The sequence below is a fragment of the Bos indicus x Bos taurus genome, chromosome 5, assembly GCF_003369695.1.
Source record: "Bos indicus x Bos taurus breed Angus x Brahman F1 hybrid chromosome 5, Bos_hybrid_MaternalHap_v2.0, whole genome shotgun sequence".
NCBI lineage: Eukaryota > Metazoa > Chordata > Mammalia > Artiodactyla > Bovidae > Bos > Bos indicus x Bos taurus.
Genome location: NC_040080.1, coordinates 81900661 through 81920784, shown reverse-complemented (window position 1 = coordinate 81920784; position 20124 = coordinate 81900661). Strand labels below are relative to the sequence as shown.

Below are 20124 nucleotides of genomic sequence, written 5' to 3'. Positions count from 1 at the left end.
ACCCACTCCAATACTCTTGCCTGGAGAATCCCATGGATGCAGAAGCCTGGTGGGCTGCAGTCCATGAGGTCGCTAAGAGTCGGACACGACTGAGCGACTTCCCTTTCACTTTTCACTTTCATGCGTTGGAGAAGGAAATGGCAACCCACTCCAGTGTTCTTCCCTGGAGAATCCCAGAGATGGGGGAGCCTAGTGGGCTGCCGTCTATGGGGTCGCACAGAGTCGGACACGACTGAAGCAACTTAGCAGCAGCAGTTTCCACCTAAAAGCAGGCAACAAACAACACAACAGCAGGAGGACTATCTGTGGCTTTGCCACTAACAGAAATCACAGATATTTTTATATCATGTTCCAGCTGTTTGCAGATACCTCAAGAGTATCATTTACACTCATCACTCCTTTGAAACCATAGCAATGAAATCCCTACCATTACATCTTGGTTGACATCTAACGACCTACTAAAGAAGTATATACTACTATATCACAAGTATGATTTTTAATAGTTTAGGCTGTAATAATAACTGTAAGTAATAGGCTTCACCAGATTGCTAAAGGGTTCCATGTCATAGAGAAAGATAAAAGCCTCCATTTTTTTCTTTAAACTGAAATGCAGGTATAACATAAAAGGCAAAGGGATAATTTTCCAAGAGCCATCAGAGTACAACATATTGAGGGGAAAGGAAGGCTTTAAATTAATAACCATAATAAGTGTTCACCAGAAAATCTGTAATGTCTGATTCTTACGGAGAGAGGATGTGAGAATACAGACTTTATAGAGTAAGACAAACTGATTGGGGGAATGGAGAGATCAATCTAACGGAATTAAAATAGGAGAGGAATGAACTTGGACAAGGTCTGTGCATGTTCTGTGCTCCAAAAGGAGAAAAGCAGTCTGGATTCCTCCCCATCTAGGAGGAGACTAGTAGCCAGAGAACTTAACAAAGTAAGATTTACCTTTAGACTTACAGTTGAATACATATAATCTGATTTCACAGACACTTATGTAAAAACATATCTCCCTATCTGCATACAGCTGATGAAATTATTTTACAAAGGAAAAAATACCTCTGTTTCACTTGACACACACAAAAATGGCATAAAATGAAAATGTTTGGCTTTGTTTAGATTTTACTAAAACATCCTCATTCACTGAGGACTTCCCTCTCCTGAAACACAGGAGACCCCGGTTCGATTCCTGGGTAGGGAAGACCCGCTGGAGAAGGGATAGACTACCCACTTCAGTATTCTTGGGCTTCCCTTGTGGCTCAGCTGGTAAAGAATCTGCCTGCAATGTGGGAGATCTGGGTTCGATCCCTGGGTTGGGAAGATCCCCTGAGAAGGGAAAGGCTACCCACTCCAGTATTCTGGCCTGGAGAATTCCATGGACTGTGTAGTACATGAGGTCTGTGACATGGGTCAGACATGACTAAGCAACTTTCACTTTCCCTCACCTGACATCTTTAACTCAACTGTCATCATCAGTGACATCAGTGCTCAGCCACAATCTGACTTTGACTCTGCAAACAGGAATCACCTGATGAACTTTTAAACAACACTGACATCCAGATTCTATCCACAGAGATCATGACTTCATTAGCTAGGGAGGACCCATTCACTGGTGCTTAAGAGTTCTCCAGCTGAATCTAATGTACAGTGAGGACTGACAGCTCTAATTTATATCACTGATCCAAAATCTAACCTCAAAGTTCTGTTAATCTCAACTCCAATAACCTTCACCTATCCTCATTCCTACCACATACCCTGAACTTCAGTACCCAGAACTGCTCCATTTTGGAAACTCTACATTCCAAAGTATTCATTGCTTATCTTCCCGCCATACCTGGTCTTCAACCTCACAGAGACTCTCCTGTCCTTCAGCCTCCAACCGCTTTCAATTTAGTGTCTGTCTCACAGCCTTATCCCCTTCCTAATCGGTCCATTCCACATAACACAGCACCTCAACAATTCTGTCCTCCCTGGGTCCATCACTCATCTTGCAATCTCAAATCAATACAACTTGCTTTCACTACTCCCAAATTGGTGCCCCTACAAAATTTAAGCTTATAGACCTTCAGCAGCAGCGTCTCTAAACGTCTCTGGTCAGGAGAGCCCTACGATGGCCATGCCAAAACCCCAATCCTGGCCCCAATCTCCCTCTACCTCCTCCGCTTTCAACAAATCATCTTGCCACCTCTTACTTTACATAAAAATAAAGGCCTCGACATATGAACTTTCTCAAGTTGATTCTCACACAGACAATGACCTTACTAGAGATTAGAGGGTCCTACCCATTGGTCTTTTGTTGTTGTCTAGTCACCAAGTCATGTCCAACTCCCTGCAACCCCACAAGCTGCAGCACGCCAGGCCTCCTTGTCCCACACCATCTCCCAGAATTTGCCCAAGTTCATGTCCATCCAGCCATCTCATCCTCTGACACCCTCTTCTTTTTGCCCTCAATCTTTCCCAGCAACAGGGACTTTTCCAAAGAGTTGTCTGTTCACATCAGGTGACCAAAATACTGGAGCTTCAGCTTCAGCATCAGTCCTTCCAATGAGTATTCAGGGTTCATTTCCTTTAAGATTGACTGCCTTGATCTCCATGATGTTCAAAGGACTTTTAGGAATCTTCTCCAGCACAACAGTTTAAAGGCATCAATTTTTTGGTGCTCTGCCTTCTTTATGATCCAGCTCTCACAACCATACATGACCACTGGGAAGGCCATAAACTTGACTATATGAACCTTTGTTGGCAGAATGTCTCTGCTTTTCAACATACTGTCTAGGTTTATCATAGCTTTCATGCCAAGAAGCAATTGTCTTCTGATTTCATGGCTGCAGTCACCATCCGCAGTGATTTTAGAGCCCAAGAAGAGGAAATCAGTCACTGCTTCCACCTTTTCCCCTTCTATTTCCCATGAAGTGACGGGTCCAGATGCCATGATCTTAGTTTTTTTAATATTTAGTTTTAATCCAGCTTTCTCACTCTCCTCCTTCACCCGCGTCACCTGTTTGCTTTCTGCCATTAGAGTGGTATCATCTGCATATCTGAGGTTGTTGATATTCCTCCTGCCTATCTTGATTTCAGCTTGTAACTCATCCAGCCTGACATTTCTCCTGATGTGCTCAGCATATAGGTTAAACAAACATGGTGACAACAGACAGCCCTGCTGTGCTCCTTTCTAAACCCTAAACCAATCAGTTGTTCCACACCAGGTTCTAACTGTTGCTTCTTGACCCGGGTGCAGACAGGTAAGATCATCTGGTATTTCCATCTCCTTAAGAGCTTTCCACAGTTTGTTATGGTCCACAAGTCAAAGGCTTTAGTGTAGTCAGTGAAGCAGAGGTAGATGTTTTTCTTGAATTCCCTTGCTTTCTCCATGATCCAGCAAATGTTGGCAATTTGATCTCTGGTTCCTCTGCCTTTTCCCTTGTGGCTCAGCTGGTAAAGAATCCGCTCGCCAATGTAGGCGACCTGGTTTCAATCCCTGGGCTGGGAAGATCCCCTGGAGAAGGGAAAGGCTACCCACTCCAGTATTTTGGCCTGGAGAACTCCATGGACTGTATAGTCTGTGGGGTTGCAAAGAGTTGGACACAACTGAGTGACTTTCACTTTCACTTTCCTCTGCCTTTTCTAAATACAACTTGGATGTCTGGAAGTTCATGGTTTGTGTAACACTGAAGCCTAGCATGCAAAATTTTAAGGGTGAACTTACTAGCATAGGAGATGAGTGCAGCTGTCTGATGGTTTGAACATTCTTTAGTACTGCCCTTCTTGGGAACTGAAATGAAGACTGACCTTCTCCAGTCCTGTGGCCACTGCTGGATCTTCCAGATTTGCTGACATATTCAAGTTATGACACTAATAAACTGATTCCTATCTTAAAATTCACTCCTCCCCATCTTATTTAAACCAGCTTCTTTGCTTAGCAATAGCCTCTGGGCAGGTCTCTTGGCTTTCAATTTTAACAGCTCTTTAAGCCAACTCCCACTGCAGTGTGTTCTATCATTAAAATACTCGTAGCATGTACACACAGTGCAGAATAGTGTCATGAAGGTTTTATGTCGTAACTTTCTCCATGATTTTATCATGGGTATTTCCCATTGTTATATGAAACTGTATTTCCACATATAAATTTCTGTCTACATTTTAAGGCTCTACTAAGCTCTATAAATGTTATACTATTCAACACTTAAAATTGTTTTGAAGATTAGGAAGTTTATACCTCACTTACAGTAAGCAGGCACTAGCTAAATAGATAATCACAATAAATTATCATTTAAAGTAAGTCATCTTCTCTCTAAATATACCTTACTTTATAATCTGAAGCCATGTAAATGTGTTACAGAAGCTTTCATAGTGGCTCAGCAGTAGAGACTCCAGTATTTCTGCCTGGCAAATCCCACAGACTAAGAAGCCTGGTGAGCTTCATTCCATGGGGTCACAAAGAGTCGCACATGACTCAGTGACTAAACAACAACAAATGTGTTACATTAAAAAAAATCTAACTAGAAAAGAAAAAAAACAAAGTAAAACAAACCCAGCGATACATATTCAGTTAATGGCATAACCACACAGAAAACCCTGTTAAGTATCCCAAATTTCTAATAGGATCTATCCATAGGAGAGTAAGGGAACTAAAAACAATCATTTTTAAAAAAATAATTCATACCTTTTCCCATTGCTGCATTAATCCTACATTTTGTTTATCACTTGTTTGTTCTAGGTAAACTATAAAATAATCCTATCAAGCTGAAAATATTTTTAAATTGAGATATGTACTAGAAACATCAAGTCTGTAAGCTAACCTGGAAAAAATGACATTTGGTAATAATTAAATCTGTCCCTTCTGAAATATGGTAGGCCTCTTCATTTTTCCACCTTAAATGACTTTAGATCAACCCCAAAGTAAGCTGTAACCTAGCAGAAATGACAATCATGAAGGTGGTATCACCCACCTAAGAGGGTTAGAGGATTTACTTATAGAAGTAAAAAACAATTAACATATAAACAAATATTTGTGCCTTTTGATGGTGTATAATGAATCCATAATATACTCATATACCATCACCATGAGCCCAATCCCCCTAAGCAAAAGTTTAAGACTGACCGCTTCTTGACCTTCCCCAGATCCTCCCCTGGATCTCTACGGAGGATTTTGAGGAGAGAGAAAGAACATACACCATCCAATAAACATTAGTGCCTACTATGTGCCAGGTTATAAACACAGTGCTGGGAATAAAAAGCAAAACAGCAAGCTCCTTGAGCAAAGAAAAGGACTGGCTCAAACTACTAACTCCCAGAGCAACCAAGAGAAAAGCAGCAGAAGAGCACACCAGAAGCTGCCTGCCTGTCCCTGAGGTGCCCCTTGCTGAAATACTTCTTTGTTAACTGATGGTCTGAGTTTTATCAAACCTCGAATTTTCTTCACAAATTACAATCAATACAAGCCCTCCCTTTTAGAAATTTAAATAAGAGATATAAACTATAGCTTTTCTACATAAATAAAATGTTATCTTTTATTTTCAAACTTTTGACTTTTAAAAGCTTGATCTACCTCCATTTCAGTTAGCTTTGACAGAGAAAATTCACTTGGACACTAGGTTTTGAATTATTCTAATGTAAGAACAACTTACACTGGCGTGACTTCGAGGAGATACTCTTTCTCTTGGAAGTCTTTCATAGTCATATCGTCCCTCAGAGCACATTTCATTTCCTCTGTAAGCCACTAAAGGATAAAAAAAGAAACCAGAGAATAATGGGTTTTAGGTTACTAGGAAATAAGTAAGAAAAGGAAAAGGTAAGTTATTACATTCTGATCCAAATATTTTCTAGAGACACTTAAGGGGGAATAAATGTAAGTGATCAAAAGGAAAAAAGAATGATTACAACAATTCTTCAAAAATAATTCTGAAATTTTCTTTAAAAGAAAAATGTAATAAAAAGTCCCACCTTTCTTCAATTTCCAAGGCTATGAAAAGCTTCAAAGACTATATGCCCATCAACTATGGGAAGATTCATACGACCACAACTTTTCCATTCTCATAGAGTAAAAATTAGAAAAGATTCATTTTAATGAGTAGTATGAGAGACTGATCAGCAAAGCTGAATGATGTGTACAACTGCAGCTTCATCTTTTCTACATCCTTAAGAGCTTACTGTCTCTCTGCACATCCAATGAAGTGGTTTTACCTGGAAAAAATACTAAGTAAACAATCCTGTAAAAACACACTCAACAAACCCTGAAAGAAACCACTCTTGATTTTTTTTCAAATCTATAATCTCATTTTAATGCCAAGGCACCTTTGTAAAATTTGAAATTAAAAGTTCTGCCAGGATTCTTCACATGTGGGAGGCAGAGAGAGACTCCAACTTTGACAGAGAGCTGACACATTCTGGGTAGAGAGCTAATGTAGTGTGATACAGAGTCCTGATGAAAGAGCATCTGCGAACAAATTAACAATGCAAACAAGAAAGAAGATGAGAATAGGGTGCAGGAAACAGCCCAAAAGTCATTTACATAAAACACTTAGTTGAGGAGTTGGCAAATGTTTCTGTAAAGGACCAGACAAATATTTTTGGCACTGCAGGTCACAGGTCTCTGTTACAACTGCTCAATTCTGCGATTTCATAACATGAAAGCAGTCACAGGCAATATATATAAATGTATGGGTGTGGCCATGCTCCAAAAACATTCTATCTACAAAAACAGGCAGGTAGCCCCAGAGTAGATGACAAATGTTTAACAGGATAGAACTGAAAGAGGGTAAAGTACTCATGGAGCAGTATAGATCTGTGAACCATACTGATGAGTAGACAGATGATCTTGAGCAAGAAGCAAAAATGGGACAGGTACCAAGTTAGGGCCTTTTAGTTCACGGAAAACAAGGCAACAAGTCCACATGCGTAGTCCACAGATCTGTGAAGAAGAGAAATATTTCAAAGACACACATTAAGAGATTTTTGGTGATTCTTTATGATGGAATACTAAGGGGGAGAAAAAAGAATGAACATCCCGGTTTGGCAGCACAGAACTGTAATATTCTAGGTTAGTTTAGGCTAAGGGAAAAATAAAGCCTGGAAGATGAGAGCAATATTTTTTAACACTATCATAGTATAATCAACCTTAATTTTCTCTTTAAAAAAAAAAAAAACTATAATGTGTTCTAATACAAACAGACCAAATAAAACTAACTAACTAACCAAAGGTGCCAGGGGAAATCTTAAGTTATAAATTAGCTTTTACTATTATGAATAAATTAACCTGAATTCCAACTCTATAATCAGACATTATTAACAATGTTATTTCAAAGTAAACAGTCTTTCAGGTAGAAGAATTGATGGAAGCTTAAAAGGAACTGTCAACATTACTTCTCCTCTCCTACCTTTACTGAATCCAGGTTTCAGTAAAAAAAGTTTCAATCTAAACAATGAGTTAGGTTTTATCCTACTTAAGATATAGTACACAGCAACAAACTGAAATCAAATCGCAGGGAAAAAAAAAAACCCAACCACCCTAAAGAAAAACAGATATATGACACAGTTTACAAAAAAAAGGAATGCAACTGCTCAATCTTTTGAAAAGATGCTCACCTTTCTGCAAAATAAAGATGAAAACTAAAACTTTAATGGTGCAAAGCTCTGCAAAATCTAACTGTTTTGATGAGAATAAGAAAAGTGAAAGTCACTCAGTGGTGTCCAACTCTTTGTGACCCCATGTTTTACACAGTCCATAGAATTCTCCAGATCAGAACACTGGAGTGGCAGCCATTCCCTTCTCCCAGGCATCAAACCCATGTTTCCCGCGTTGCAGGTGGATTCTTTACCAGCTGAGCCACCCAGGAAACCCAAGAATACTGGAGTGGGTAGCCGTTCCCTTCTCCAGAGGATCTTTCGGACCCAGGAATCAAACCGGGGTCTCCTGCATTGCAGGCAGATTCTTTACCAGTTCAGCTACCAGGGAAGCCCAGGGTAAGGAAAGCAACATTCATACATTAATGAAATATAATTTGGAACAGACTGGAAACAATTTGACAGTATCTATTAAAAATGTTAAATACACATACGCTTTGACCTGGCAATTCCCATCTACATTATACTTGTACATGTGCATGGCAAAGACTGAAAGCCACCTAAAATGTCCCTCAGGAGGGTACAGATTAAATGAAATATTATACATTCATATAAAGTAATTCTATGCAACCATGTCAAGGAAAAGTAATATATATAACAACATAGAAAGACTGTCACAATAGACTGCTAAGCAAAAAAAAGCAAGGGAAGACTAACATGTAGAGTATGCAGACACCTTGGAAGTAAGAAAGCAGGATATGAATAGACACAGACTTATGCATAGACTACTCCTGGGAGTATAAACAAGAGAACCTAACCGTGCCTGCCTCTGGTGAAAATGAGATGGCCGAAGTACAGGAGGGTAAATATTTCCACTGCATGTGTTACACACCTTATTATTATAAAAACAGATCATTGTTTTTAAGGGTCCTGAAAATCATTCAATAAATAAAACATGTCAAGTGATGGCAAAAATTATGAATATAAATTAATGAACTAAAGGAGAACATAAGGAAAAGTAAGATTTTATAATTAATGAGAAAGAAAAACTATAAGAGCTCTAAAGAAATACTATATAGTTTCTTAACAAGATGCAATACTAAATTGCTGAAATCTACTGGCTTCCCACACCAACAAAAATGTATGAATAATTACTATTCTACTTACTTGAGTCCTTTCAGGAATCAAATTTAAAGTTGTCAACAATTTCCTGTAGGTGGGGGGGAATTCAGACGCAAGGATTTGTGTCTGTACATACCAATGGAGAAATATAATTAAACTTTCATTCATTTGTACAAGCTCTCAAAATAAAAAATTATGTGCCTTAATAAGCAAAACTCCCTTCAAACACACCTTTGAAAACAGAATATATTATTTTGACCACCAGAGGCCACTCAAGTTTCATAAGAACAACAACATTTTGTTGTCAAGAAGATTTCTAGTCCTAATTTTCTAGTCCTAATTTTGCCAACTGAGAGGTGGACAGGGTATCTCTCTTATCCTTTCTCTGAAAGGACTGCACTAGATGCTGAAGGTCATTTTCACCTAGAAAACTGGCCTTAAAGCATTTCACATATTGAAAGAAAATCTGACATCCTTAGTCTGGAACACCCTACATTTTTATATTGGTAATAAATGGTCCCGTGTTCAAAAGTAATCCCAGTATCAAACCAATAATCATCAGCTCATCAAAGAACACTCAATTTATTAGGTGTTAAGTATGAAGGAAAACTTTAATGACTTTCCTTCAAAATATACAAAGTACACTGAGCAACCTTACATAAATGAAAAAAGAAAAAAGGCATGTATGACTCATGATGAAATTTGCAAATATCTCAAATATTCTTAACTTTTAAAAAAAGCAACTAACTCTACTCAAGGCTCTAGCTCTATCTACCACTTTGCATGAAATACAAAGGACAGACGAGTGGCTCACCTAATTTCCGTACAGAAATTCTGAGAAGTGCCTCACTCGCTGAGTGAAGATATAAGACTGTATTTATAGTCTTAAATTTACAGGTCACTCTTGATCTAGTTCCCTTTTATTGCCTGGCAGGTTGGAAGACAACAAAAACTTTATTGCAATTACCTCACAGTATTTCTACTTTAATTAATCAATCCACAACTTACAGAAGCTAAGGATGAAAAGTAGCAAAGAAAGTGAAAGTAATTAACTTTGATGAAGCCCAACAACTGGAAATAAAGCAGCTGCTGCTGCTGCTACTAAATCGCATCAGTCGTGTCCGACTCTGCGACCCCATAGAGGGCAGCCCACCAGGCTCCCTGGTCCCTGGGATTCTCCAGGCCAGAACACTGGAGTGGGTTGCCATTTCCTTCTCCAATGGATAAAAGTGAAAACTGAAAGTGAAGTCGCTCAGTCGTGTCTGACTCTTAGAGACCCCATGGACTGCAGCCCACAAGGCTCCTCCATCCATGGGATTTTCCAGGCAAGAGTACTGGAGTGGGGTGCCATTGCCTTCTCCGAATAAAGCAGCTAGAACAAAGCAAAAATTAAGAAACATAATCATAAAGAAAGTCAAAATAGCACTATCTAGAATATACATCATCAAGAGACAAGAGACCAATTAAATTCATTTGTGGAAGAGCTAAGTGTAAAGAAATGAACCACAGAGTTAAAATCCAGAGACAAGAAACGAACTTAAATAAAAGCAAATTTATTAGGTAGGGAGTTACTGTTAACAGGTACGTTATTTCACTTTGGGGAGATGACGAGCCCTGGGTGGTGGTGATGGCTGCACAACGTGATGAAACTAATGCCACCGAATCCTGTGCTCAAGTGGCTAAAACGGAAAATTTTATGTGTATTTTATCACAATTCTGTAAAAAACTTTAACATGAATTTATCCAGCATCAAACTCTCAACTGAATTTGCTGAATATATCTTCTGTAAGGCATCAAACTGTATTCTGAACTTAAATTCTACAACAAACAGCATCCACAAAACAGCTAGATACTACACTACTATTACCAAAACTTCAACTCCTAGTTAAATCTATGACAATTTTGCATGTTTGACTCCATACCTAATGATGCCCCAATATTCACCTTATCAGGAGCTATAGAAATCACAGTTTCAAGTAAAACTGTTTGGTAAATAAAGTAAATTCTCTTTACTTTAAAAAGTTGACATTTTTTAAAGATCTTAATTTAAAATTTCAGTTACTATAATTATAGCAATGATTTTATAAAAGAAAATTAGTTTCCTTTGGATCTTCCCGACCTAGGGATCAAACCCAGGTCTCCTGCATTCCAGGCAGACGCTTTAACCTCTGAGCCACCAGGGAAGCCCCTTCCTTTACAAATAAAAATACATATTTAATTGTCTATATCACTGTGATTAAATATAAACATTAGGCTATAAAGCAATCTCTTATAATCATTTCACTTTTTTAAGTTATTTCTTACTAGTGAATACACCAAAATATTAATATTTTTAGTGAATTTGTAAATTTGGTGAATTTAGTAAATTTAGTGAATTTTTAGTGAATTTGCAGGTATCTAGCTTTTAAACATTCTCTTCCCATACCTATTGCTTTTATAAAACAGCAATAACAAAATATAATCTTTATTATCTAAATTACTATGTATTTTCAGAATAAGTATATAAAATAGTAGAGCACAAGATAGTGGTGAAATTAAATAGAGCTTCGTGTAGCAAAATAATTAGCATCCACTAGTAGAAAACACCCCTTTCATTCTTAAGAAACCTATGTAAGTGGGAAATGTAGAAATATAGACAACTCCGTATGCAACCATGTACTGTTAGTAAAACAAAACAGAAGACATAGTTTGATGATTACCTGCAAAAGAAAGGAAAAAACAATGGACATAAAGAAAATGGACTTTAGCTAGATTTTAAAATAACAGCAAAGGGAAAAGGTATTAGAGCAGGAGGATATGATGAAGCTAGTGTAGGGCAATGAGGGAAGAATATGCCAGTATCATCTTGAATTCAAAGAGTTTGTGTGTAATTTTTGAAGCATTTAAGAATAAGTGATGAGCACAGCAATTTTCAGAACAGAGGCACATGTTTATGACATTACCCAATTTAGGCTATTGACCCCTTCTGTAATTGAAGCTCATCAGCTAAATTAAACCAAGGAGCTCAGACTCCCAGCAAAGTGAAGTGATGATGTTTGTTTACCTGTCATCACTTCACTAACCTCCAACCATTAGAGGAGTATCAGAAGTAAACTAGTAAAGTTCTCTAGTCCAACACCACATGAAAACTGAAGAACACAACAGAAAAATGGAAGGACCCTCTACATCACAGTTAGGCAGAGAACAGAATTAGAATTCAGTGTTGGGTAGGCTTCAGAAGTTTGCTAATAACCGATACTCCCTTTCATGGATCACAGCCTTGTCATGGGGAAGGGGCTTCGGTAACTCAACGAAGATATGAGCCACGCCATGCAGGGCCACCCAAGATGGACGGGTCAAGTGAAGAGTTCTGACAAAACATGGCCCACTGTAGGAGGAAATGGCAAATCACTCCAGTAATCTTGTTGCGAGAACCATACAAACAGCACAAAAAGGCAAAAAGATATGAAACCGAAAGATGAGTCCCCCAGAAAGGAAGGTGTCCAACACAGAGGAGAGCAGAGGGCCATTACTAACAGCTCCAGAAAGAATGAAGCTGCTGGGCCAAAGTGGAAACAACGCTCAGCTGGGATGTGTTTGGTGGTAAAAATGATGTCTGATGCTATAAAGAAGAATACTGCATGGGAACTTGGAATGTTAGGTCCATGAATCAAGGTAAATTGGATGTGGTCAAGGAAATGGCAAAGAGACATCAAGTGTGAACATCAACATCTTGTGGAATCAGTGAACTAAAATGGACAGGAATGGGTGAATTTAATTTAGATGACCATTATATCTACTACTGTGAGCAAGAATCCCTTTAGAAGAAATGGAGTAGCCCTCATGGTCCACAAGAGAGTCAGGAATGCAGTACTTAGGTACAGTCTCAAAAATGACCAAATGAGCTCAGTTCATTTCCAAGGCAAACCATTCAATATCACAGTAATCCAAGCCTATGCCCCAACCAGTAATGCTAAAGAAGCTGAGGTTGAACAGTTCTATGAAGACCTACAAGACCTTCTAGAACTAACACCAAAAAAAAGATGTTAGTTCTTTTCATCATAGGGGATGGAATGCAAAAGTAGGAAATCAAGAGATCCCTGAAGTAACAGGCAAATTTGGCCATGTAGTACAAAATGGAGCAGGGCAAAGGCTAACAGAATTTCGCCAAGAGGACACACTGATCAAGCAAGCACCCTTTTCCAACAACATAAGAGACGATTTTACACATGGGTATCACCAATGGTCAATATCAAAATCAGACTGATTATATTCTTTGCAGCTGAAGATGGAGAAGTTCTATATAGCCAGCAAAAACAAGACCTGGAGCTGACTGTGCCTTCAATCATCAGCTCCTTACTGCAAAATTCAGGCTTAAATTGAAAAAAGTAGGGAAAACCACTAGGCCATTCAGGCACGACCTAAATCAAATCCCTTATGATTATACAATGGAGGTGACGAATATATTCAAGGGATTAGATCAGGTATACAGAGTGCCTGAAGAACTGTGGACAGAGGTTCGTAACACTGTATAGGAGGCAGTGACCAAAACCATCCCAAAGAAAAAGAAATGCAAGAAGGCAAAGTGGTTGTCTGAGGAGGCTTTACAAAATAGCTGAGGAAAGAAAAGAAACAAAAGCAGGGAGAAAGAGGAAGATATACCCAACTGAATTGATAGTTCCAGAGAATACTGAGAGATGAGGACTTCTTCAATGAACAATGCAAAAAAAAAAAAAAAAAAAAACCAGAGGAAAACAGTAGAATGGCAAAGACTAGAGATCTCTTCAAGAAAACTGGAGATATCAAGGGACTATTTCATGCAAGGATGGGCACAATACACAACAGAAATGGTAAGGCTCTAACAGAGGCAGAAGAGTTTAAGAAGAGGTGGCAAGAATACACAGAAGAACTATGCAAAGAAGATCTTAATGAAACATATAACCATGCTGGTGTGCTCACTGACGTAGAGCCATACTCCTGGAGTGTGAAGTCAAGTGGCCCTCAGGAAGTATTACCATGAACAAAGCTAGTGGAGATGATGGAATCCCATCAGAGCAATTTAAAATCCTAAATGATAATGCTGTTAAAGTGTTGCACTCAATATGCCAGCAAATTTGAAAAACTCAGCAGTGGCCACAGGACCGGAAAAGGTCAGTTTTCATTCCAATCTCAAAGTAGGGCAGTTCAAACTACTGCACGATTGCACTCATTTTCCATGCTAGTAAGGTGATGCTCAAAGTCCTTCAAGCTAGGCTTCAATAGTATGTGTACCAAGAACTTCCAGATGTACAAAGTGGGTTTAGAAAAGGCAGAGGAACCAGAGATCAAATTGCCTACATCCACTGAATCATAGGAAAAGCAAGAGAATTCCAGAAAAACATCGACCTCTGATTCACTGAGTACACTAAAACCTTTGACCATGTGGACCGCAATTTGTGGAAAATTCTTGAAGAGATAGGAATACCTGACCGCCTTACTTGTCTCCTGAGAAACCTACATACAAGTGGGTCAGAATCAACAGTAGAGCCTTACATGGAACAACTGACTGGTTCAAAACTGGGAAAGGAGTACTTCGAGATTGTATTTTGTCACCCAGCTTATTTAACTTATATGCAAAGTACATCATGCAAAATGCCAGGCTGGATGACTCACAAGCTGGAATCAACATTGACAGTAGAAATATTAACAACCTCAGATATGTAGATGATACCACTTGCCGAGGTCCAGCCCCGGCTGATCCAGGGTATTCGAAGGAGAGACAGCCTAGGCGACCTATTCAAATGTTAATTAGAGATATAAAGAGTAATAGAATGAGGATAGCTCAGTAGGAAAATTCAGTGGAGAAAAGAGGCTGAGTAGCTTGGTTTACGCGGAAAATCAATATAACCCGTGACACCAGGTTAGTTCTGACCACAGAGGCCGCAGGCACCCTCTCGAATAGCGGAAGGTGCCCCACCTTAAGACACCTTCTCGAGTGGGTCTTAGAAGCCCAGGCAAATAAATGGTCGCAGAGGATATCCGCGCTCCAGATGGAGACTTCAGCCAGAATGTGAAAAGAACGACAATGGGAGACCAAGCGTTGGTGAGCAAGACCCGTAGCTTTATTTTCAACAGGGGCTTATATACCCTAAGTTACCCATAGAGGATAATAGGGGATGCAAAGTCAGCAGTCTTTGACCCTTATCAAAAACCAGGGTTTTTTTCCTGCAAATTTATCATATACAAATGGTTTAGGTGATTTACATCATCTTCTGGCCAGAAGGCCTATTAACATTTTATGACTCTTGACAAGGACTTATCAACAAAGACTTATTTTCTCTAAGAGTAATTATTTTAAGGTTTGGCGCCATCTTCCGAAGATAAAATTGCATTCCTATAGAGCGGATGTGTAATGGGTTTACAACAAAGGAAAGAATTTATTACCTTAAGGGTCTAAAGTTACTAACACCAAGGCCACTACTTATTTTTTCTACATACCAACTATATTAATTAATACACATTCAAGGATACAATTCAGGGGATGTGGAAACTTGGCAACAAACATTGGCTCATCAATGAAATCCTTTACTAGTTTATTCTGACAGTTTCTAACTCTCTGAGAGGCTCTAAGCTATTTGAATATCTTAAGCTTCCCGTGCCTCTAGAGGCTGGGAGACTGTAAACAATCGTATGCATAGCTGTAGGAGTCCGGGTAAACTTGTCAGGCGAGTTAGAGAGCCATCTGAGGGGTTTGGATTTAAACACTCCTAGTTGCCCAGGAACTTTATTAATTGGAGCTGTAAGTCAACTCTTTGTCAGAGAGAGCGAGATGGTGGTGGGGGACAGCCCCCAGTAAAGTCAGAGGTGAGTGCACAAAGCAGTAAAGTAGGCAGACTCTGGTTTTTTGGGGGGTAGATGCTCGAGAATATCCAGGGGGACTCCTGAGGCTCGATCCCGCCTTTGCGTATGCCCAGCCTCCTTCCTCATGACCTTTGTCACGAGTGGAATGTCTCTCGCTGGCTCCCGGCAACCACTCTGATGATACCACTCTTTGCTTAGAGGAACTAATGAGCCTCTTGATGAAAATGAAAGAGAAGAGTGAAAAAGTTGGCTTAAAACATTCAAAAAATTAAGATTATGGCATCCAGTCCCATCACTTCACAGCAAATAGATGGGGAAACAATGGAAACAGTGGCAGATTTATTTTCCTGGGCTCAAAGATCACTGCAGGTGGTGACTGCAGCCATGAAATTAGAAGATGTTTGCTCCTTGGAAGGAAACCTATGACAAACCTAGACAGTGTATTAAAAAGCAAAGACATCATTTCATCGACAAAGGTCCGTACAGTCAAAACTACTGTTTTTCCAGTAGTCATGTACAGATATGAGAGCTGGACCATAAAAAATGCTGAGCACAATATCCTCCTGTCAAACTATTTATGCTTTGATTCCACAGGTAAGGCATTAAGAGGAAGATCTCTCTAGTCAACTTCCAGTATTAAACACACTCAGGATAAATAGCTTTCCCTCCTTCCCCAATGCATTCCTTTCACTCTTTATATTCATTCAATAACTGATTTGATAGCAAACCACGGTGAGCAATTAGGTAACATTTCAGGCCTCTGCACTAGCAATTCCCCACCCAGAATGCTTTTCTCCAGGTATTTGCATGGTTAACCCTCAATGTCACTTCCAAAATCATCTTAATGTCATTTTTCTACCAGATTCCCCTAATTTAGCTATTTTTTTTTCATAGCACTAATCATCTAAGATACTAGATAACTCTGATGTACATTACTGGCCCCTTGCTACTAGGAATATGAACTATATGAACTACATTGTTAATTTATTAAAATTAAGCACTTAGAACAATCCATACAATGTATGTGTTCAGTATCCATGGAAAATATCTGTTAATGCTAATAACACGCCCTCTTTAGATAAATGATTCCCACACCTCCACTTCCTTTCAAGAGGATATCTCACAGCACCTCCAATTCAGTGTGCCTTCACAATACTCAGAAACCTGCTTCATCTCCTGTCTTCCCCATCTTGGTCAGTGATACCATATCGGATAACCAAAGGCCCAAATCAGAAACCTGAGTCACACAAGAACCAAAACTTACCATATCTCAGTTAACTAAAGCCAATTATTTCTATCACCTCAATATATAAGGCACATGTGTCTCCACTCCCCTATCCCAGCTATCAAGGTCTTTGTTCATAGCCTTTTAATCTAGTCATTGGACGCCCCCCCCCGCCCCCGCAAAAGTAAAACACTGGTCTCCTTGCTTCTGATGTCACCTCCTACAGCCAACAACTATAGCAAGAGTTCTCGTAAGACAACTAGTTTAAAAATCTCTCAGTGACCCCATTTCCTAAGAATGAAGTCTCCGCCTAAACTTGAAAAAGGCTTATTTTTGACTTTTCTCCTCTCTCTCCAGTTTCACCTCCTACCAATTTCCAGACAGTCTCCAGAACCTCCAGACATACCAAACTACACTTTGTTCTGCAAGTATGCCACTATTTCTCATCACCCTATCATGGCAACCTTTCTCCTGCCTAGAATATCTTTCTTCAACTTATCTGCCTTAACTCTCTACTCTTCCTTCAGGATTCAGCTAAAATGTAAGATTTTCTTATATTCTCCAGAAAGAGTGAAGTTTCTTCTTCAGGCCTCTTAAAGCACCCTGCTATATTAGAACTATATAGCATAATATTCAATATACTTTCCTTCCTCTCCTCCCTCCCAAACTAAACACCACTGCAAAGGCAATGACTGTGTACCTCTCTTACTTCTGTTGTTTAGCAGAGTAAAGGTACTTATTAAACACAGGCCAAATAAACGTATTATTCATATGCCCACTACATGAGCTATTCTGGAGAACCTAAATATTGGTTTTTACCTTTTGGTTATTCAGAAAACTTCCAATGAGCACTATTAGATTATGAGTCTTCTCACACTTCTCATGATACTAATGCCACTTCATTTTTGAGCAAACGGTACCAATGAGAATCCTTTAGCTCCAGCACCTAAAGCTGTGATTCTCAACCCTGTCTTCACATGAGGATCATCTAGAGAGCTTCAAAAAATACTAATACTTAGATCTTATTCTCTAAAATTTCTATATAGTTGCCTGGGACATTTCTTTTAAATCTTAAACTTATTTCACCTTAGGATATGATCCATTGACGTTAAAGCAAGGTAAACATATTCCTGATATTCTAAATTAAAATAAGTTTTTAATTGTTGGCCTGAGCCTAAAAATTACATAATACTATTTCTAATTGAAAAATGTTTAAAATTCCAGACATCTAAAACAAAAATAAATTTTACAATATAAAGTGTATGAGGAAAATAAAAACATTGGATGTCAACTAAAATGGTCAAAATAGAGCAAAAGAATCCACAGAAATTAATCACTGTTCAGTGCTCAGAGATAAATACAAGCAATGGCAGTTTAAAAAAGCCAAGAAAATTCAAATATAATCAAATATAAGATCACTTAAATGTGGATGAACAACAGTAAATGGTAGAATCCAAGAAACTGAATGGAAATGTGCCTAAGAAAGATACAAATAATGAGAGCAGAAGATTCGCTTTGCAAATGAGCGGAAATGAGCCTGCACAGGGACTTAACAAGCTTTCATTTCCTCCCCTGAAGTAGATATTATCCCTCCCATTGCAGAAAAAAACACAGAGGCTCTGAAAAGCTCAAATCTCAGAGGCTTAGGGAGCCTAGAATCAGACTCAGGCCTCTGTGACTTTAAAAGCAAAGCCTTTTCCACCATATCCCGTTGCTTCACAGAGCAAACAGGCAAGGGCAGAGAGAACAAATTCAAAGGCATTAAATGGCACAACAAAGCAAAAAACTAGAGGAGGAGTTCCCTGTAGGCTTTTAAACCTAGAAACAAAGTGAGAGGAAAATGCCATTCCAGAAGATTAACCTGAAACTACACAGGATGGATTGAAGGCGAAGAAGCTAGAGGAAAGACCGTCCTTGCTTCATAACGAACTCTATAACTCGGTACTGTTAAAGTGCTGCATTCTCCACTAGTGCCACATGTTACTTGACTTTTCACTGTTTTAAGAAAACTTCTTTAAGTGTTAAATACTCAGTAGCAGCTTCTTGACTGTTCATTGTAAGTGAACAAGTAACGGAAATTAATAGGCAAAATTATCAGATGTTTGAGTATAAAATTTTCAAATCCAAACCTCATTTCACATATGGATAAAGGTCAGCCTCCTTCCTGTCTTTTACCCTCCATTCCACCCTTATGACAGACACTCAATTAACCATGCTAAAATTCATAGCTGAAGTCTCCCTGAACAAGAACCCTAATAGCTTATTAATTAACTGTAACAAATCCAAACGTCTCTGCCCTTCATATGCCCCCCTTCTGTCATTTCACCTAACCTGTTCTCTCCATGCCTTCCTCCTCACTGTGTCACAAAGTAATGAACACTACCCTTGAGTTAGAACACTACCCTAGAGTAAGAACACTTACTTCTCCAACTGGAATACTTCTTTTCGTTCTCTCACTCAATTTCCAAACATCCATCAAGGCCCAGTTCAAAATCTATTATTCTCCAGAAAGCCCATTTCTGAACCCTACAACACTTAAAACAGATTCCAAACCAATGACTAAGAAGCCACATGTGACTTGTTTGGCCCAGGCTTCTTTTTTCTTAATAAAACATTTTTCCATTGTCCACACTTACAAACTAGGAGATAGCCTCTTTAAGAAACTTTATTTCCAACTTTGCTTGAAAAGAACTGGACACTCTGGCAACATGGGAGCAGTCACATAGCCAAAGCAGCTATAGCTGAGAAGCAGCTGATGCCTTTTGAAAGATTTTTACATTTTAAAATCAGAAGATGACATCAACTACCTGAATTCTGAGACTGTATCTGCAGCAACTGCAATGATTCAAAAAAGTCTTGACTGCCTATTAGGCACTAGAGTTACGAAAGTAAACAAGACAAATACAGTTCCTCCTCAAAAGCCTAGCATCGTAGCAAAGACAAAGAGATAAGCAATCAGGATACATCTGATAAATGCTACTAAAAGGCAAGTAGAGAGCACTTAGCACATGGCAAGGGTACTTAACTCTGTCTATGGGAGGTTAGGAATACCACACAGAGAAAGTGACTAAAACTGAGATTTTTAGCAGATGTAGGAATCAACCAGAAAGAGGTAGGCTTGGGATAAGGAAAATCAAATGTCTCAGAGAAAAAAGAACTTTGCAAAGACACTGACAGAAGAAAAAAGCATTAGAAATAGAAATAAGTTGAATATGTCTATAGAGCCATGAAAGAAAGTGTTAGTTGCTCAGTCATGGCCGACTCTTTGTGACTCCATGGACTGTAGCCCTCCAGGCCTCTCTGTCCATGGGATTTTCCAGGCAAGAATACTGGAGTGAGTTGCCATTTCCATCTCCAGTGTATCTTCCCGACCCAGGGATCGAACCCGG

General features: G+C 39.0%; 1 protein-coding gene across 10 annotated transcripts in view; it reads right to left on the bottom strand.

Moving 5' to 3' along the window:
* Window positions 1-20124, bottom strand: part of PPHLN1 (periphilin 1) — a 175103-nt gene that overhangs the window by 153645 nt on the left and 1334 nt on the right. For 8 of the 10 annotated variants that reach the window (XM_027542616.1, XM_027542606.1, XM_027542609.1 and 5 more), the window contains exon 2: window positions 5634-5725. In XM_027542616.1, coding sequence (XP_027398417.1) covers window positions 5634-5725 — 92 coding nt within the window. Of the gene's footprint in view, window positions 1-5633; window positions 5726-6853; window positions 6873-8736; window positions 8755-20124 lie in introns of those variants that run through there. The other 2 variants (XM_027542607.1, XM_027542608.1) reach the window with 2 other exon arrangements.